This window comes from Ostrinia furnacalis, unplaced genomic scaffold (assembly GCF_004193835.3).
Source record: "Ostrinia furnacalis isolate ACB-3 unplaced genomic scaffold, ASM419383v2 OfSCF1909, whole genome shotgun sequence".
Taxonomy (NCBI): domain Eukaryota; kingdom Metazoa; phylum Arthropoda; class Insecta; order Lepidoptera; family Crambidae; genus Ostrinia; species Ostrinia furnacalis.
In genome coordinates this window covers 202,679-224,852 of record NW_021132148.1, presented here as the reverse complement: position 1 = coordinate 224,852, position 22,174 = coordinate 202,679, and the positions used below count along the sequence as shown (strand labels likewise).

Sequence of the window (22,174 nt, the reverse complement as noted above, 5' to 3'; positions counted from 1 at the left end):
CTTATTGAAACAGTTGACTCTCTATTTTAGTCGATTTCAAATCGTAGTATCTTACAAACAAAATTGCCAAAGTCTGTTAACCACGCTGCCACAGAGCTGAAATACAAATATCAACAACATCACATTAAGATAAACCTTTACGTAGTTGTAATAAGTACTATTTTACTACCTCAGTATCCTAGCCTAGTGGCGGGCGAAGTTTCATTACACAGCTGGATGCAGCTTAGCAAGCAGTATTGTGTTAGCAGCAGAGTGCAACGCAAACTATCCGCTGCGAAGTGCCCTACTAAGGGGAAGACTGACGCCCGTATTCACAAACTATGAGGTCTCACAGTGCACGTGGACGCACAGGGTCCCAAAAATGTATTTATTGACAACTAGCTTTCCGCCCGCGGCTTCGCCCGCGTGGAATTTTATCTGTCACAGAAAAACTTTATCGCGGTTTCAAAAATCGGGATAAAAACTATCCTATGTCTTTCCCGGGACTCAAACTATCTCTATGCCAAATTTCATCAAAATCGGTTCAGTGGTTTAGGCGTGAAAGCAAGACAGACTGAGTTACTTTCGCATTTATATATGAATATGAATAAATAAATGAATATGAATATAATATTAGTATAGATACTTGAGGGGCAAGTCGCTGGACGCAGGCCGCTACCAACCGGGCAACGAAAGCATTGGGGGAGGCCTATGTTCAGCAGTGGACGTCCTATGGCTGAGATGATGATGATGACTTGAGAGGCGGAGTGACACACACGAACCAATCACAGAGCTCTATTCAACGCTGTGCGTTCGACTTCCACTTGCAGCATCGTTTGTGAATACGGGTGAAAAAGACATAAAACTTGGACTGAGCAGAAAAGTAAAGTGTTTCTTTATTTCACTTGATATTACATTTAGTGCGCATTCTCACTGTACAGTTTAAAAAATAAATAAATAAGTAGGTACGAATGTACGAATATAACTATTTGACTATTAAGAAGAGTATATTAAACTTTGAGCTGAAATTTGATATTATTTAATTTAATTAATTAACTTTGGTACCTATCATAACTTTTCTTTTTGCTTTCGACCCTTTTTAACCCAAAGCCATCGTCATATTTAAACAAGCATCCTTTATTTGCAGTCGGCCCAGGTTCATGAAATGTCATCTTTATAAACCTTAATTTTAATTTTTCGCTCCTAGGTATAAGCAGTTTTTCAAGCTTGCTGAAAATAATCAGACTAAAATCACAGGCTAAATTAATTTTACATTATAACTTTCTGAGAACAAGGTTTTTCATACTCGTAAAATAGACACGCGGATAAGGTAATTGAAACCAAATGATCCTTTTGTCCTTTTACGGAAAATATTTTTGTAAGTTTCTAACTTTCTGACTATGATGATATTTTAAAAGTAATTAAGCCTACCAGCTTTCAGAGAGTAGGTACTAAAACGTACTGCTTTGGGATTTAATTAAAGAAAAACCATGTATTTGGTACCAAAAAACAAACAAGGGCTACGTAGCGTAATGATGACTGTTCTCTGCTCAGAATTTTTGCGTAATGAATACAGCGTGAGATGCTACTTTTCTCTCTGATGGGTGAAGTACTTTATATCGTACGTCAGAACAAGGTAAACTCCTTCGCACATACTTATCTAGTTGTGTTAGGTACGAGGTTTTTGCGACAAAAACCTTTAAGTACCTACTTTCACCTATCCATGGCGTTAGCCTCGAAAAACAATAAGCAGCATTATTTAATCTTAATTAATTTAATCCCATTTTCGTGTTTGTGTTTACTTATTAAAATTATAATTGTTGCGACTACACTTGTGATGTCAAGAATTAAGTATATCATTTCTTTCCATCTTTCTTTCATTTCAATAGTTGTCTGAACTCGTCTGTTATGAACCTTAGTCCAGCCCCGTCACAGGCATAAAACAAAAGAGATACGTTCTTTGTTAACCACGAAAACAATGGTGGTATACAATAAAGTGAAAATCTTGAGCCTAGCAAATTATACGTATTTGTCTGCAGAGAATATGAAATCGTGACGTTGATATATTCAGGATCACGTTCAGTGTTTTATTTACTAGTTACTTAAACTATTACTGACTGAAAGTCTCTTTAAAGGTTTAATAGAGTACATACCTACCTACCTAGTATTGGGTTTCTTACATTAAACATTTCCAAAAAAAGGTCAACCTTTCCGAGATAAAGTTTATAGCTGAAGGCCTTAAAAAGGAAGAAAAATAAAAATCGTAATAAACAAAATTAATGACAACTATTTTACCCAAACCTATTCTATAAAACGTTTACACAAATACAGTTCAGTAAATAAACAAAACATATTTTTTAAAATTGAACTTTTATTTTGTATGTTGAATGACAATTTGCGTTCCATTGAAATCTAACTCGCTAAATCCAATTACATAGTTTCAGTTTTCGTTCCAAAAAATGTTGCACTTTTACAAAAAGTGAACGCCGACGCCGAGGGCATCGAAAATGGGCCTATTAAGCCATTTGTTAGTCCTTTGTACAGACGGAAGTCAGATCAAACTATACATTGCTGTTGCAAAATCGTCTGTATTACAACTGGATAAGAAGCCACAATATTAAGCTTGACATGCTAACCTCTGTACCTACAACACGATAAATTCGTTCCCACAACGCTCCCTAACGTTTTGAGTTTCGACAACGTTTCCGACACCATTTTTAGGGTTCCATAAAACTTCTGAAAACACAGAACCTTCGTAAGGTCAATATGTCGACGCCCGAGCACAAAATATTATGTAGGAAAGGCAAATTCGCACATTATAATTAGGTATATGCAATCACATTTTTGTCCGCCGAAAAAATTAGGTACTTTTCTTGATAAGGATGTGGAATAGTTATAAAATCTGGCGTTAAGAGTCGCCTCTCGATCAAAATTTTTAATTGTCACGTTCGATTTTTTTCAACTTATTTTAAAAATTTAGAGTGTGGAATAAAATTCGGAATTTTCGCATTCAAGATACATTCTGTCCTGAAGCAATCGATCTTCAAAAATTTGCTGCTTCACTTAAGCAAGCATCGTTTGTGATTACAGGCATTAATTTTATAACGTACTAGCTTTCCGCCCGCGGCTTCGCCCGCGTGGAATTTTGTCTGTCACAGAAAAACTTTATCGCGCGCGTCCCTGTTTCAAAAACCGGGATAAAAACTATCCTATGTTCTTTCCCGGGACTCAAACTATCTCTATGCCAAATTTCATCAAAATCGGTTGCGAGGTTTAAGCGGGAAAGCGTAACAGACAGACAGACAGACAGACAGACAGAGTTACTTTCGCATTTATAATATTAGTTGGGATGGACTCCTGCATGTGAGTACCTACAACCCCTGCTTGACCGGTTTTTTTGACTAAGTAATTTATCGCACAACTCACTCGTCGTAGAAACGTCACCGGTTCTATTTCAACCTCGTAAGCTTTCTGCTTTTTGTTCGGCTCCGGTTTTTACGCACGGGGAAAACAATTTGTACGAAAAATGGCTTTTCAAATCGTTTGAGAGGAACGAAAAATAGATTTGAGTGACGTAAAAAATCAACAGTATAGACCTACCAGTTACCGCTTTAAAAAAATGGGTGGCTTTGACATTTTCATGAAATTCGTTAGTGTATCGAAAGCTGCAGTTTTAAAGACTACACACAAAGCCCGCTGACAGCCCGGTGACTTGATGCTAACACATTATTTCAAAAGAATCATGTTGACGACTTCATCTATGACTTTCATGTAAAAAGTCGACGATTAGAACTGAAACACCCACGTTCTATTGATAACTATGTCAATTATTTTTCAGTCGACATAGGCAGAAATAAACCTCCAGAGAGGTTTGGTTGCCATATAAAAAAAAAGTCGACGATTCATATCAACGGATCGATGAGTTTGATATGTAGTAGACTGCATGAGACCAACCATTGGTTAAACTTGGGTAATTTCACCTAATCGACAATGTTATGAGTGAACTTCAGTGGTTTCCTCAGAAGATCCATTGATTATGAATCATAATTTATGAGGAAATCGATGGTTCTGTAACTAGAAACCTTGGCTGATAACGTACACGACGATGCAACTCAATATACTAACATCACTGTGTTGAAATTGTGAACAAGATACCACTGAAGTGGAGGAACACATAGTTCGGTTATAGTACTCGTATTACAGCAACAACAATATTCTACGGTATGATACCACAGTGTTAAGCTAGAAAGACAAAGTCAAAGTCTCTTTATTTGTATATATTATTTAAATAGTACTTACAAATCGTCAAATCTTTTGCTCATAAGGAGCCTCTACATGTCTCATAATATTTTTACCCTACCAGCGCTTCGAGACCAACATTTGGCAAGTGCTGAGAAGAAGCGCCGAAACAAACTCAGTCACCACTGTCTGTCGATTAATAGATAATAAATAATAAATAGAAAGAAATAGAAATAGTGTGTGGTGTCTACAAGGTCTAAAAGCCCCGATAAACAGTAGACGTAGGACAAAACCTTTTCCTATGTTATATTTTGTGACATTATTCAACTGAGTTTTATTTAAAACTTTTAAAACGTTGGATGATAAACCGGCTGAAAATGCCAATTTTGACAACGACAATTTTTCTATAACGATTAAAATATTTTCATTCTTTTGGGATATTGATTACGATGATGTGAAAAGACACTTATGACAAGTCCTCTCTTTTTTGCGATAAAAAAATAACAAATTACCTAACAAGGTTGTAGAACTTTCACCATTTAATAAATGATACCTATTTGGCTCAAAACGAAACGTTGATGCGTCTGCCAAATTGCTGTGCCTATTTCATAATCCCTTACAGCAATACTTAAATTTAAATCTTAGAGCATAAATTAGAAAATGCAAACTTAAAGTAATTAAATCTCGTAACAGCTCTAGTTAATTCCGTAAGCCATTTTCAAATTTTAGCTGTGGGTCATTTATCAAACACAATTTAAACTCAGGATTAAAGCGTTCATCGCGGCAACTCCAAAGTTTTGTGAGCTTTTTATAGTGTAAGAGAACTTTAATTACTTTGAGGTATTTAGATTTAAGTGGCCAAGTTGTAAAGGTCTTTGCTGCTCCTTGCAAAAAAGGGTTGTGCTGGAGACCGGAAATGAGTTGGTAACTCGTTATACAGGATGTTGGATGAATGTATTACGCGTATTTATAGAACAATAAGGCAACAGGCACCGCGTTAACTTGGTAATTTGTATTGCAAGAAATAAAAAGGTATATCAGAGATAATTCTTAGTATTAGGCTACCATTACTCAAAAACACCAGATCGTCGGATCGGAGCCGGGAGGTGCCTGGATGCGAGCGGCGCAGGACCGGTCTTTGTGGAAATCCTTGGGGGAGGCCTTTGTCCAGCAGTGGACGTCTTTCGGCTGAAACGAACGAACGAACGAACTCAAAAACATGTGAAATAGAGAACTAAATTTTATATCTAGTAGTACCTATAATTTTGCGAGTAATTTAAATTAGTACCTACTTCAGCCTTTAAGCTCTTCACAATTAGCGTAGCTACGCGCTAAAAAGACTCTTATGACAGTTCAAAGTCCACAGAGATGAAACTTCAGTCAATGCTACAGATTATTTAAAAATGTAACACTTCAAAGCTCACACCAATGCAATGCGTTTTATGAGCCTTCTGAAGTTCTAAGTTATCTTTTAAAGCGTAGGCTGAAATAAGTCGGTAAATCATTATACTGAATGTTCTTGGCCGTGGTTCTGCGTCTACCTTTAGAGATCCGCGGGGAGCATTCGAGGGACAAACGTTCCATTTCACTGGGGTTGGTTAACTTATTTTGCATAAAATGTTCTTGGACACAAAGCTTCAAAGTTTGCGACAATCTGAGTGAAAATTCACGTTCCAGTATTTTTTGTCGGATATTGTGTGGTGATTTAGAATTTCAGAGAGATATATTTTTATTTGTCTACAAAATCAAATGTTGAAGCCATTTCTGTGCTATGTATCACGCAGTTTCATTCAACCTATTGTACCTACCGATTGAGAGTCGCGTTGTAAGAAGCCCTATTTACAGCATTTAAGTATTATTTACCTGCTTGAATAATATTTCACAAAATTTTCTTCAAAGCACGATAGCAAGTTTATGTTGATTCAATCCTACTCTATGTTCTACCCAAACTGAATAATAAATGTTACTTACCAAAATTCCTCGTAAGACACAGTAACCTTTAAGTACCCTTGTCTAATCAGTTCTTCATTTCGGTCACTCCTCACGTCCACTGGACAAATAGCATGAGACAAGGTTGGCACAACAATACGATATTGGCAGTAAGTACGGACGATGGCTCTTAAGAAACATTGTAGCATTTACACAGTCGTAATAGGTGCGATTTTGAAACAAAGTGTTTCGTTGACCGCGTCATTTCTACAAAATTCGGATTGTATTTCAAATATTTGCGCTTAAAGGATAAGAAAAACTTAGAATACACATAACGCTAATAAACACAAATAAACTTATTTTGTTAGTTTTATTGTTATAGGTGCTAATTTTCTACAAAAATGTAGTTCGCCGCTGCTATACGAGGTTACTACGAGGTTACTTCGAGCCTATTACGAGCCTACTACGAGTCTACTACGAGCTCATACTGTCATGACAATGTATTAGCCATGGCTTGCTACGAGCTCGTAGAGTAAGCTCGTAGCAGTGGCAACTAGTAAACTACAGACAATAAAGTTGTCCTTTTCAATTCCGTTAATTTAAAATGCAAAATCTATCTATCTATACATATAAATAAAAATGAATTGATGTTCGTTAGTCTGAAAAAAACTCGAGAACGGCTGGGCCGATTGAGCTGATTTTGGTTTTAAAATGTTTGTCATAGTCCAGGGTAGGTCTAAACGGTGAGCAAATACGCGCGCGGTATTGTTTTTCTGTGACAGACAAAATTCAACGCGCGCGAAGCCGCGGGCGGAAAGCTAGTATTAAATATAGAAGTGAATCCAACCATATTTTCTGCGCATTAGGTCCTCATTTTGTCAATACTTTCTAATATCCTGCGTCTTATCCTGAATTTTTCAAAGTCTTATCGCAACACTTCTGAATACTTTTGTATTGTTGTTATAGGCTCGCTAACTATACTGATGTAATAATGTTATTTTCTTTAGGAGCTGGACACGAGGATTATTATAGGCAGCTTCTCGCAAGAGATGATTCCGAAGATATTTTGCGAGGTGAGTTGCTTTCAAGTGTCATGTTATTATTGCCAATAGTTTCATGCGGGCCTGTGCAAGTCCACCAGAAGTTAAAATACTTAGGCTTAGGCTGAGTTGCACCATCTTATTTAAACTTTGACAAACGTCAAAAATCTGTCAAACTCCATACAAAAAGCACCGGTTATTGTTATTTTTACGGTTAAAATAAGATGGTGCAACTGAGCCTAAGTTGCACCACAAAAATTTTGACAGTAGGTAACTATAACGATAACCGGTGTTTTGTATGGAGCTTGTTGACAGATTTTTGACGTTTGTCAAAGTTAAAGTAAGATGGTGCAACCCAGCCTTAGGCTCTATTTTTAATTTATACTTGTATTTACTCGATTTTCTGCTTCATAAAAATGAAACAAAAATATAGATAAGCAGTAAGTAATTCAGAAAGCTTTACAAAGTAGAAATTGAGGATATTATTGAAGAATAAAATTGTGTTTTCTTAGAAATAAGTTTAAGGTCACGAAAAACTTTCAATTTGAGACATTTTTGGGTGATCTAGCAAGTAATAACTAAGTAAAAGAATAATATTTGAACCTTGACCACGGTAATACTAGCCTTGACCGAGGAAATTGAACGGGACCTTCTTGGAACGTACCATATTGCTTTGCTACTTATGAGATTCGATTATGGATTCGAAACAGTATCTCTAAATTGTGATATTATTATGTTATGTTCAAAAGTATCTGTCGCAAACCTACTTTACTTTCTTTAGGTACTTTGTCTAGAGCAGGGTTTCTCAAAGTGGGGTACACGATCCCCTAGCTAGGGGTTCGCCATTCGACGGCAGTGGGTTCGCGACAAGATTTACCAATTGGTGGTGGTGGGTACCACAGGGCTTCGGTTCTTCAACAGTCAATTTTATTATTTTCTTTAGGGGGGAGGGGGAATTTATCTAGTTAAGGCGTTCGCTCTCACCTTGAAATTTTAACAAGTGTTCGTGGAGCCAAAAATTTGAGAAACACTGGTCTAGAGAAGCTGGTATGTCGCTAACGGGACTATTCCCACCTCTCTTTCCCACCACTGCAACTCCTGTGTAGCCAGGATCTGCAGCTTGACCGCCAATAAAAACCCAACCAGTGTAGGTCAAGTTTGTCACGGGGGAAAGTTAATTAATGTTTATTGTCCGTGGTGCATATCTTTTCATAAAGGTTAATAAACCTTTGTTTATCATCTGTCATCCGCTTTGCAACGGAGGGAAGTCGAACCTTAACTTGGAACTCCTCCTATGTTCTTCTGATGAATTTGACTGTTAAAATGACAGTTTAACTTTCCCTCTGGTATGTCGCTACACTGTAAGAATAAAGCGTTGTATGTATGCGAGCCCGCAGGCGTTCAAGCTGGGCATGTTCGGCGCGGAATACGCGTGGCTGGTGGCGGGCGCGCCGCCGCGAATACGGGGCGCGGCGCCCTGTGCGCGAGCGCAGCTTGCTCGCGCCTTAGAAGGGCTCGTCACTGTGACGGCGCATAGAGGCATCGTGGGTGATGGGACCAGCTTCTCCGGTTTGGTAAGACTAAGAATACAATTATTTTTAGAGGTCCCAGGGCGCGCGGCCTGAGCGCGGGCGCCGCTGGCTCACGCCCTCGAAGAGCTCGTCACTGTGACGGCGCATAGAGGCATCGTGGGCGATGGGACGTCATTCTCTGGGCTGGTAAGATTAGCGTCCTTTTATGTGTGTGCAATTCCAACTCGCACACGCTCTCTGCTTTGCTATGACAGCACATCGCGTCATCATGGGTGACAGCACTTCTTTCGCGTGATTGGTGAGCATGCAATCTTCTTACATCTTTAGCGCCCACAACTCGCCAGCTCGCTTTATGGTACGTATGGTGAGTGTTAATGTGATAACGCCTAAGTGTGTTATTATTAGAATTTTGAATTAGAGCAAATAAAAAAGGANTTTGACAGTAGGTAACTATAACGATAACCGGTGTTTTTGTATGGAGTTTGTTGACAGATTTTTGACGTTTGTCAAAGTTAAAGTAAGATGGTGCAACCCAGCCTTAGGCTCTATTTTTAATTTATACTTGTATTTCCTCGATTTTTTGCTTCATAAAAATGAAACAAAAATATAGATAAGCAGTAAGTAATTCAGAAAGCTTTACAAAGTAGAAATTGAGGATATTATTGAAGAATAAAATTGTGTTTTCTTAGAAATAAGTTTAAGGTCACGAAAATCTTTCAATTTGAGACATTTTTGGGTGATCTATTAAGTATAAGTAAAAGTGTTTTTGAACCTTGACCTCGGTAATACTAGCCTTGACCGAGGAAATTGAACGGGACCTTCTTGGAACGTGCCATATTGCTTTGCTACTTATGAGATTCGATTATGGATTCGAAACAGTATCTCTAAATTGTGATATTATTATGTTATGTTCAAAAGTATCTGTTGCAAACCTACTTTACTTTCTTTAGGTACTTTGTCTAGAGCAGGGTTTCTCAAAGTGGGGTACACGATCCCCTAGCTAGGGGTTCGCCATTCGACGGCAGTGGGTTCGCGACAAGATTTACCAATTGGTGGTGGTGGGTACCACACGGCGGCCGTTTAAAAACCTTATTTTCTTCAACAGTCAATTTTATTATTTTCTTTAGGGGGGAGGGGGAATTTATCTAGTTAAGGCGTTCGCTCTCACCTTGAAATTTTAACAAGTGTTCGTGGAGCCGAAAATTTGAGAAACACTGGTCTAGAGAAGCTGGTATGTCGCTAACGGGACTATTCCCACCTCTCTTTCCCACCACTGCAACTCCTGTGTAGCCAGGATCTGCAGCTTGACCGCCAATAAAAACCCAACCAGTGTAGGTCAAGTTTGTCACGGGGGAAAGTTAATTAATGTTTATTGTCCGTGGTGCATATCTTTTCATAAAGGTTAACAAACCTTTGTTTATCATCTGTCATCCGCTTTGCAACGGAGGGAAGTCGAACCTAACTTCGAACTCCTCCTATGTTCTTCTGATTAATTTCGTTGCGGGTCCAATGACAATTTAACTTTCCCCCTGGTATGTCGCTACACTGTAAGAATAAAGCGTTGTATGTATGCGAGCCCGCAGGCGTTCAAGCTGGGCATGTTCGGCGCGGAATACGCGTGGCTGGTGGCGGGCGCGCCGCCGCGAATACGGGGCGCAGCGCCCTGTGCGCGGGCGCAGCTTGCTCGCGCCTTAGAAGGGCTCGTCACTGTGACGGCGCATAGAGGGATTGTGGGCGATGGGACTAGCTTCTCCGGTTTGGTAAGAATACGATCATTCCTTAGAGCACTTGAAAGACTCATTTGATGGGTTCATTACAAAGAGCATCTGAGACCACGCGCCTTTGAGGGGCGTGTGAGTGTGACGACACATCGAGAGATGGTAGGCGACGGATCGTCATTATCTGGGCTGGTGAGCATTTTTTCACAGAAATCCACTTTCAATATGAAAAGAAAAAATATTAACGATGGTTACTCGCGTGGTTGAAGTACGCACGAAATAGGTCTCATCACTGTCACCGCACACCGCCGGATTATGGGCGATGGGACTTCCTTCTACAGTCTGGTAAGAATTATGTAATTTCTTACAGCATTCCAGTAAGCCAAATATGATATTAATTTATGGATTGATGAAAATGGGATCATCTCTACAAAGCAGAGCCGTCGTGAGACACCATAAACAAGCATCGTAAGCGACGGATAATAACATTGATGTTCTGCCTTCTACAAAGACTGCCCTTACTAAATGCGTCACCCCCATAATATTGGACCTCACAAACGAAGCGAATAAGAACATTACTTTGACAGAATCCCTACTGACATGTTGCCTCCGTTACAATCACGTAGGTAGGTACTCCACGCTAATCATACCTGGCCGACTATACTGGGTCCTCCAGCAACAAAGTAGGATCAAAATAGAAACAGCCTGGATAATGGGAATGTTGTGTACAGTTTAATTCATTTTTGGCAGTTGAAATCTTTGACAGAACTAAAATAGCTACTCAAACTCATATTAAGCAGAGTTGGATTCATATCCAAATGCACTGTCATTCTATTTTTAAATTATGTTTCACTTGGGAAAAAATTACTTGGGTACTCACTTGGGACTTGAATACAGGACCTTTCGTTGGCTGAACGACTGCTTTAACCGTTGTATAATGGAACCATTATACAGGATGTTTGGCAAAAAATTAAACAAAAACAAAAATATCAATTAAAAAAAAGTAGCTCACTTAGAGTCAAATGAGCGAACGTGTATTCTTAAAAAGAACCTTACCTATACACCCACGAAGTTTGTCTAACCTTCCGCCAAACACCCTGTATGTTGCTTACGTATCGTTATGTTTGAAACAACTGCGTTTAACATTAATATTTCATATTCAATTTAATTGCTAATGAGAGTTGATGGATCATTCATTATCACTATCCGAACATTTTAACTCAAAACCCCCAGCTTTAAACAAAAGGTTTAAAATTTAAATATCCTGAAAATCGTTCGCTTCACTCTCAATCCATTGTAGACCCAACAAAGTTGTCTAACCCTATTTGGGTAGTAATTGGTATTAATATTGGGCTAAAACAATGGCGGCCGGCTCCAAAGAAAAAGGTAGAAACAAGGTAAATTAATTAATGACAATGATTCAGCGCAAAACCGCACTCTGTGTAAATACGGAATGCTATAGATAGTTCTCCTGAGAAGTAAAAAACCGGTCAAGTGTGAGTCGGACTCATAGGTCGTGGACTCGTGTCCTCATTAATCTATGTCCTTCCACTGTCACCTAAGTAAGTGGGTATGTATCACTTAAATAACATAACGTTTATGGCCGTTTTCACCATCATTCTATAATTTTAAATGACACCTATAAAAACAAAATTCCTGATCTGTGTTACCATAGAGGTCACTTAAAATTTAGGGATTGATGGTGAAAACGGGCATCAGATCCTAAACAAAATCACAGGAAAAAAATTAAGTAAAAATATCGACCTTATCAAAATTTTGAGCGTTGTTTGACAACACGACCATCAAACATATCATCGACCACCACCTCGNTAAATTACTCCACCCGTCTGAGAGAATTGGCATACGGTTCGAGGAAATTACCTCCATATCCGAGCTTACTCAGGCGGGCGCCAATCACACCTGGCTTATATTCACGGACGGAAGTAAAATTGACGATCGAGTTGGAGCTGCCTTTGTCGTTAAGGATTCCGCTAACACTCAGCCATCAGTCATCAAGAAGCTCAAGCTTCATGACGACTGTTCGGTATTTCAAGCGGAAATGCTTGCCGTGCAAATGGCTTGTAAATATATCATCGACCACCACCTCACGGATGTACTCATCCTCTCCGACAGCAAGTCTGGCCTCACAGAGCTGCGAAACGGCAGTAGCTACAACTGGTTTGCCGTCAGTATACATAAACTGTTACACCAAGCCCGATCATCTGGCTATACCATCGAATTCGCGTGGATTAAGGCCCACGCTGGATTCGATGGCAACGAAGAAGCAGACTTGGCAGCTAAGGCTGCTGCAAGAATGCGCAGAACACCAGACTTCCAAAAAGTCCCCATCAGCCTCGTTAAACATCAAAACAGGCAAAAATGTAAAGAATCGGCCAAAACTTTGTATATGGACCCGAACACCTGCGTCCATACAAGATCCCTCCTGCCAACATACAACACCTTGCAGGAGTTTATAAAGATCGTCCGACCGGACTTTGCCACCACCCAGGTCTTAACCAACCACGGTTATCATAAGGAATACCTACATCGTTTCCATATCGTCGCAGATGACCGCTGTCCCTGCGATGACCAGACTCCACAAACTTGGAAACACCTCTTAACACAGTGCCCTAGATTTTCTTCAGCCCGATATAACCATGAAATGACATCCCGCCTGCTAAATATCAACCCATATAATCTACCAGACATAATTAGAAAAGAAGACACAGCAAAAAGCTTCAAAGCCTACATTACCCATATAGTCGATCACCTAAAAGAATTTAACCAAACTTAAGGAACTAACAAATTACAATCATCATAATTCACAAACTAAATCACTGCACTGCAATTGGAGTACTCCACTAGCTACCATTGCATGTGTATCTCAATAACACTCACTAACAAAAAAAAAAAACCCCAAGTTCGCTTAATATCGCATAACAATTGTATATTATTATCGCGGGGCTTGAAGGTTTTAGTTCCATAAAAACGATCTAAAGGTACCAATATAACGTAACGAAAATTCACGTTCGAAAATTCACTACCAGTCCATGACAAATATCCTCTATCTTTTATTCAAAAGTGTAATTCACTTACGGAAAATAAATATCGGCAATACCTAGAACACTGCCTTATAAATTCTTAATAGGGTTTGTATTGATCTAAAGTTTATTGATGTTCTTCCAATCCGTACCAGGATGTTTTGAAAAGTTGTATTTTTACAGGTACGACCCACACGGAATTTATTATTAACGATTTTTGACTTATTTTAAAGTTTTTAAATAACTTTTTGCTTTACTTAGGGTTTATTTCAAAAAACCTCTGCCTTAAGCATCACCTCCGTAGTCCATCGCTAGCTAAGAGTAATCGGATTCAAAAATCGGATTTGAAACTTTTGGGTTCGATTCCCAGGTGGAACAACACAAATCATAATGTAAAAAAAACTTTGTTTTTTTTTTCTTTTTTTATTTAGAACTTTGCAGGCTATTCCCACATCAAATCAAATGTTCTTTATTGCTTCATGTTGGTGCAACCTCAACCAGCCAACTTGATTATCCTAAAAAATCTTCAAGTCTTTCTAGGGCCCTTAATGGGCCACACCACGGTTGTGAATGATGTGATATTAGTTGTTAGGTAGTGCAACTACACGATAAGAAGATGACTGCCTAAAATATCAGAGCTGGTTGATTAATAGCGTCTAAGATTACCTATCTTTCCAGACCAACGAGATGTTCAGCCGAGAAATGGAGCACGCCGGAGTGTCAGTCTCCTCCTACGCCCCTCAAACATACGACGCTGTCTGGGCCATAGCCCTAGCCCTGAGCAAGGCTGAAAACCTCTGGCGGAACCAGGAGGAAGGCAACAGCACCAGGCGAGGCAAACTGGGACTCGGCCATTTTGATTACGACCGCAAAGACATGGCTGAAGAGTTCCTGAACCAGTTGGCCAATTTGAGTTTTTTAGGCGTGTCGGTAAGTAATCTTTTCAGATTTAGAGATATTACTTAAGAATATTGTGGAAATCCTTGGGGGAGGCCTTTGTCCAGTGGATGTCCATTTGGATAAAACACACGAACGATTATAGAAATTAATGGATATAAAAAACTACACGTNAATGTGATAACGCCTAAGTGTGTTATTATTAGAATTTTGAATTAGAGCAAATAAAAAAGGACTGTATTTCAATGAATGTTTAATGGCGACAAGCATAGATTAAAGAGCTACCACAGACATCTCTTTTTTTTTTCTTTTTTGCCAAAGATAATAATAGCATGAACAGTGAGTATAGGATCATATGATCACTTTCCGAACTCGCGCCCTCGTGGGGCTTGTAACGGTGACGGTGCATAGAGGCATCGTGGGCGATAGGACCTCATTCTCTGGGCTGGTAAGAACGACACCACTATTTACAACACTCGAGAGCGTCATCACCATGACGGCGCATACAGCATTCGAGTAGGTAAAATAGGATATTAGGACTGATGAAAATGGGATCATCTCTACAAAGTGGAGCCCTCGTAAGACACCATAAACAAGCATTTTATTTATTTATTTATTTAAACTTTTATGCCAAAATAAATTTGAACATAAGGCGAACTTAATGCACTAAAGCATTCTCGACCAGTTTACCTTTGGGTTGAGCAGAAAAGAAATTTGTTTGGCGGTACTTCTAGTGCAGGAAAGAAAAACAAAAACAAATATGCTACATACATAAATAATATATAAAATATATAATAAATAAATACATACATAAAATAGATGATTGAGTTAAACTGAAATTACAATTCATGAAGATGAGATCATTTTGAGGAAGTGATTATGGACAGATTTTTTAAAAGAAAACTTACTAGTCGCTTGCCTGGTCTCTTCAGGCAGAGAGTTCCAGAGCCTGAGCATCGTAAGCGACGGATAATAACATTGATGTTCTGCCTTCTACAAAGACTGCCCTTACTAAATTCGTCTCCCCCATAATATTGGACCTCACAAACGAAGCGAATAAGAACATTACTTTGTTAGACTCCCTACTGACGTGTTGCCCCCGTTAGAATCACATACTCCACGCCAATCATACCTGGCTGACTATACTGGGTCCTCCAACAACAAAGTAGGATCAAAATAGGAACAGCCTGGATAATGGGAATGTTGTGTACAGTTTAATTCATTTTTGGCAGTTGAAATCTTTGACAGAACTAAAATAGCTACTCAAACTCATATTAAGCAGAGTTGGATTCATATCCAAATGCACTGTCATTCTATTTTTAAATTATGTTTCACTTGGGAAAAAATTACTTGGGTACTCACTAGGGACTTGAATACAGGACCTTTCGTTGGCTGAACGACTGCTTTAACCGTTGTATAATGGAACCATTATACAGGGTGTTTGGCAAAAAATTAAACAAAAACAAAAATATCAATTAAAAAAAAGTAGCTCACTTAGAGTCAAATGAGCGAACGTGTATTCTTAAAATGACCTTACCTATACACCCACGAAGTTTGTCTAACCTTCCGCCAAACACCCTGTATGTTGCTTACGTATCGTTATGTTTGAAACAACTGCGTTTAACATTAATATTTCATATTCAATTTAATTGCTAATGAGAGTTGATGGATCATTCATTATCACTATCCGAACATTTTAACTCAAAACCCTAAGCTTTTAACAAAAGGCTTAAATTTAAATATCCTGAAAATCGTTCGCTTCACTCTCAATCCATTGTAGACCCAACAAAGTTGTCTAACCCTATTTGGGTAGTAATTGGTATTAATATTAGGCTAAAACAATGGCGGCGCTCCAGAGAAAAAGGCAGAACAAGGTAAATTAATTAATGACAATGATTCAGCGCAAAACCGCACTCTGTGTAAATACGGAATGCTTATAGTTGTTCTGTGGTTGTTCTCTGGAGTAAAAAACCAGTCAAGTTTGAGTCGGACTCATAGGTCATGGACTCATGTCCTCATTAATCTATTTCTTCCCACTGTCACTTAAGTAAGTGAGTACGTATCAGTTAAATAACATAACGTTTATGCCCGTTTTCACCATAATTCCGTATTTTTTAAGTGACACCTATGAAAACAAAATTCCTGTTCTGTGTTATCATAGAGGTCACTTAAAAATTAGGGATTGATGGTGAAAACGGGCAATAGATCTTAAATAAAATCACAGGATAAAAATTATTACTTATCAAAAATTTGAGCGTTGTTTGACAACACGACCATCAAACCCCAAGTTCGCTTAATACCGCAAACAATTGATTTATATTATTATATCGCGGGGCTTGAAAAGTTTTAGTTCCATAAAAACGATCGTGTAGGTACCAATATAACGTAACGAAATTTCACGTTCGAAAATTCACTCCCAGTCCATGACAAATATCCTCTATCTTTTATTCAAAAGTGTTACGGGAAATAAATATCGGCAATACCTAGAACACTGCCTTATAAATTCTTAATAGGGTTTGTATTGATCTAAAGTTTATTGATGTTCTTCCATTCCGTACCATGATGTTTTGATAAGTTATATTTTTATACGACCCACATGAAATCAATAACGATTTTTGACTCATTTAAATGTTTTTAGATTTAAAGCAGACTCCACTTTTGATATCATTTTGCTTTACTTACGGTTTATATTTCCAAAAACCTCTGCTTTGAGCATTATCTTCGTGGTGCAGCTAAGAAACAAATCGGCCTCGATTTGAAACTTTTGGGTTCAATTCCCAGGTGAGACAACACATCATAATGTAAAAAAAACTTTAACTTTGAACTTTTTCTGATTTTTTGTCCATTTTTTTAGGAGTTTGCAGGTTGTTACTAAATCAAATCAAATGTTCTTTATTTCTTCGTCTTGGTGCAAACCTAACCAGTCAACCAGATTGTCAGAAAAAAAGTCATGAACTCTTTGTTATGACCCTCTAAGGGCCAGGGTTGTGATCTCAGTTATTACTCCCTCACCTAGAAGATAACTACTAAAAGTTAATGACCGATCTGTATCTGTATGATCAATAGCGTCTAAGGCCCAGAACAGACGGTGAAACGCAACTGCAACGAAACTGCAACTGCTAGTTACTTTTGAGTTGCATCTAAGTTTCTGCTATAGCGTCCGTTGAGAGACCACACATGACGCGACCAGTTTGAAACTTTCAGTTTCATTCATCAGAATCATCAGAAAGTTGCAGTTTCGTTGCAGTTGCGTTTCACCGTCTGTTCTGGGCCTAAGAATACCTATTTTTCCAGACCAACGAGATGTTCAGCCGAGAAATGGAGCACGCCGGAGTGTCAGTCTCCTCCTACGCCCCTCAAACATACGACGCTGTCTGGGCCATAGCCCTAGCCCTGAGCAAGGCTGAAAACCTCTGGAGAAACCAGGAGGAAGGGAACAGCACCAGGCGAGGCAAACTGGGACTCGGCCATTTTGATTACGACCGCAAAGACATGGCTGAGGAGTTCCTGAACCAGTTGGCCAATTTAAGTTTTTTAGGCGTGTCGGTAAGTAATCTTTTCAGATTTAGAGATATTACTTAAGAATATTGTGGAAATCCTTGAGGGAGGCCTTTGTCCAGTGGATGTCCATTTGGATAAAACACACGAACGATTATAGAAATTAATGGATATAAAAAACTACACGTGCTACTTGTAAACTAAAGCTGATATTCTAATTAACTCGTATTATTTGTCTTCCTCTTCATTAGTCAATTTAGCAGATCTGCTAATTTTAGCGCTACAAATTGGCTTTATACGCAATCCAAATCTGGAAATGTATAATTCTACGGATAGATTAATGTTCGAATCACACTAGCTTTACATTAAAATCACCTGGACAAAATTGATAGTCCTCGCTGACAAAAACCCTGTCGCTTAATGAAAAGCCGCTGGAAACATTTTAATATGCAGTTAAAGTCCAATGGTGAATTACAGAGCAATTGAATACGAAATACCTATCAGCGCCGTGGAATTGCAAATGTTCAGTAAATTGAACTCTATCCGAAAGAGGATGTAAGTCATTTTGCAACTAACTTGTCAACTCATAGGTAGATTTCAAGCTGATTTTATGCAAAACGTTGGAAAAGGCTCTAATCTTATTTCAACTAGTGATTACACTCGTGTCATGGCGCCCAATCACGACATCCAATTTTTATGTACAAAATCCGAGTTCAATTCGTTTAGCAAATGAGTTTACTCTCGTGAAAAGTTCAGGTGATTTTACTGAAAACTGTGATTTATGTACGAAGCTTTTTTCAGGGTCCAGTGTCGTTCAATGGAGCTGACAGAATTGGAACTTCTGCATTCTACCAAATTCAAGGTAAATAAGCCTAAACTAGGTTTTAATATCGGTTGTTTACTTGAGACTTTTCACATTACTTAGTACGAGCAATAAAGCTGGTGCTTTATTTTTATCCTGTCTTTGTAGCTAATCTCCTACTTACGAAAAATTTCTCATTATAATACCTCTAGAAAAGAAACCGACAATACAATACAGAGATACAGCCTTAAGTCCTACATCCCTTGTTTTGAGACGGATTTAGTAATACGAATCGGATTAGCATTTTAATAAGAATCCTCGTTTTATGCATCTTTTTTGTGTACCAGAGCTTGGTAATACGGCTGTCAGAGACATTTTTTGATGAAACCACCATTTTGGAATGCCTCATAATTAAAATCGAAGCTTGCTGTTTTACTTACAATTGAGGTGAATGCAGTAATCTGGTTATTTTAATCAAATCAAATCAAAAATATTTTATTCAATTTTGACTAGTATTTTGGCACTTATGAAGCCATTCATAAAAATGGTACAATTTTGTCTTTAAATTTACAATAGGTGCTCAATGCCTCAGTCTATCTAGGTAGGTACAGTCGGCAGCATATAAGACATTAAAAGTAAACTTTTATTGCAAAAGAACATCTAGATATTTTGACAATCACATAAAATGATGCCAGCCACTTATGAGAATGGTGTATGGCGCCGTAGAGAAAGGACCATAGAACATCGTTTAATGAAAACTTGGGTATTTATACGTCTTCTTTATTGAAATAAGGGACGTGAATGAAACGATCACAAATTCGAATCTACATTAATAATATTAGTTAAAGATAACAACATTGTCTAGAGACGCTGATCACCATTAATAAAAAGATTACTGTATTTCCCTCAATTAGGTATGTATTTTATTAACCTTTCGCGAGTGCTCCGTATAATAATGAGGATTGGTTTCTCGGAGCGCCGGGTAAATTCGTCTGGACTAATTTGGCTTAGTGTATTTGCCAAGCCGAGCGATCATCTCAAATTCTCATCATTTTTTTAATGAACGCTCGCAATAATACGATTATTTTCGTTCGGCGCCATGTGGGCGGGCAATATGTAATTTTCTTTCTTTAGTATTTTTCCATCGTCATCGTTCGACATCGTAAAGGTAGCAGGAAGGCGCTGGGCGCAGGCCGCTACCAACCGGGCAACATGGAAAGCGTTGCGGGAGGCCTATGTTCAGCAGTGGACGTCCTATGGCCGAGATGATGATGATGATGATGATAATAATTTTTCCTGCTGTGTTGATTCCGAATTTAAGTTTTTATAGAAATTAAAAGCCAAAGCTAGGCACGAGATCATCATAGTAGTATAGTCAGCGTCAAATAGTTCGTGACACCCAGAGTAACCAAAAAACTCGCAACACGTCTTTTTTACAATTGGAATATGGTTGTGTGCCTAGTCAACTTTTTGGCTACTTTGGGTGTCACGAACGATTTGACGACGAACTATTTGACGCTGACTGTACGAGTAGGTATTAGGTGCTATTTTGGCACTTCCCTATAAATTGACCGCTATTTGTGTGTCAAAGACTTCGAACTTGCTGGTACCCATGTAGCTGGTACTAAAACTCTAACACCAGTGATTAAGATATTGTTTATGATCTGGCAAAACGCCGCTTCTCTTTAGCCTAGGCTTCTCTTTAGATAGTTGGGTCGGGTTGTTCATCAGTGTGGGCACGTAGTATGAAAGTGCGCACATTACACCGATTTGGTAACGGTCGATTCTTCATACAAATTAGAATCGGGCCCAACTATCGGCTAACTTAAAGTCGGTGGTCTGCGCCTAGGCTTAGTTGGTAAGAAAAAACCAAGTTGACGTCACTTATATTAGATCAGTGGTTCTTAACCGGTGGTCCGCGGACCACTGGTGGTCCCTGGAGGTATTCCAAGTGGTCCACGAAGACATAAATAAGTGACGTGACGTGATGAGTAGAGTCAACACAACGCAAATGGCGCACAGTGGGCGAGAAATCGACCTCCCCTTGCATAGGATTTTGAAAAAAAAGTGGTCCCTCAAAAGACAGAAATTTGGTAAAATGGTCCCTCGTGACTTAAAGGTTAAGAAACACTGGATTAGATTGTAGATTCTACAAAATTGTCAATGTGTTCCTCTTTTCAGGAGGCCGTCCAAAAACAGTAGCCCTCTACACCAACGGCCGAGAGCTAACCTGCAGTGACTGTGCACGACCGCAATGGGCCGGTGGCATCCCCGCGGCCAAAAGGGTCCTGGTTCTCAGAGTCGACTCCGTGTGGGCACCGGNCTAGACAATTTTATTTTTCCATCGTCATCTTTCGACATCGTAAAGGTAGCAGAAAGGCGCTGGACGCAGGCCGCTACTAACGGGCAACATGGAAAGCATTGGGGGAGGCCAATATTCAGCAGTGGACGTCCTATAAATAAAATGATGATGAGACTTTTTCCTGCTTTGTTGATTCAGAATTTAAGTTTTTATAGAAAGTACAAGCCAAAGCTATGCAATTAAAAATAAATCATCGTAGATCTTAGGTACTGTATTGGCACTTCCCTATAAATTGACCACTCCTTCATCGCTATCTGTGTGTCCAAGACTTCGAACTTGCTGGTACTGCTGGTACCACCATTAACCTATGAGCTTAGGTACTAGACAATGTTGCTGGAACTAAAACTCTTCATTTTAAAGGAGATTGGACATCACCAGTCATTAAGATCTGTTTATGATCTGGCAAAAGGCTGCTTCTCTTTAGTTTGTAAGAAAAACTCACGTTGATGTCACTTGTAGAATCTACAAAATTGTCAACGAGTTCCTCTTTTCAGGAGGCCGACCAAAAACAGTAGCTCTCTACACCAACGGCCGAGAGCTAACCTGCAGTGACTGTGCACGACCGCAATGGGCCGGTGGCATCCCCGCGGCCAAAAGGGTCCTGGTTCTCAGAGTCGACTCCGTGTGGGCGCCAGNGGCACCGGCGAGATTGGCAGTGGCCACACTGGCGGCTGCTGGCGTGGCTTTGGCACTGGCGTTTTTAGTCTTCAATTTACATTATAGCAAGCGAAGGTAAGTAATTAGTATCAGTTCTGGTTTAACGAAATGATAAATAACGAAACAAATCGATAGCGATTGTTTACACTCAACTTTTTTACGTAACTACAGGATGTTTAGTGTAAGCTATCAAGCCGAAGGCAAGTGATAGGTGAGGACCAGACCTATCGATTTCACCCCCATTTATGTTCTACGATTTAGAAGTTATCGTTAATTTTGTAGCTTTTTAAAAATTCATGACCTAGTAGTCTAATGTTATCTTTTTTGGGGTTGACTTTTCTCTACCTCACCTATCACCTATCGGCTTGACACCTTACACGAAATATCCTGTATAATATTGTTATTTAATTATGTGTAGGATTGTTGTAGTAAACGCACAAGTAAAAACTGTAGAGAAAGTATTTTAACTGAAAGCCTCGG

At 39.0% G+C, this 22,174-nt stretch overlaps 1 protein-coding gene across 1 annotated transcript in view; it reads left to right on the top strand.

The window, feature by feature from the left end:
• GABA-B-R3 (gamma-aminobutyric acid type B receptor subunit 3) overlaps window positions 1-22,174 on the top strand; it is a 46,676-nt gene that overhangs the window by 10,185 nt on the left and 14,317 nt on the right. Inside the window, exons 4-9 of the mRNA XM_028306210.1 lie at window positions 7,155-7,220; window positions 8,585-8,761; window positions 10,303-10,479; window positions 14,157-14,408; window positions 18,675-18,735; window positions 21,535-21,769. Of these exons, the coding sequence (XP_028162011.1) occupies window positions 7,155-7,220; window positions 8,585-8,761; window positions 10,303-10,479; window positions 14,157-14,408; window positions 18,675-18,735; window positions 21,535-21,769 (968 nt within the window). The remainder of the gene's footprint in view (window positions 1-7,154; window positions 7,221-8,584; window positions 8,762-10,302; window positions 10,480-14,156; window positions 14,409-18,674; window positions 18,736-21,534; window positions 21,770-22,174) is intronic.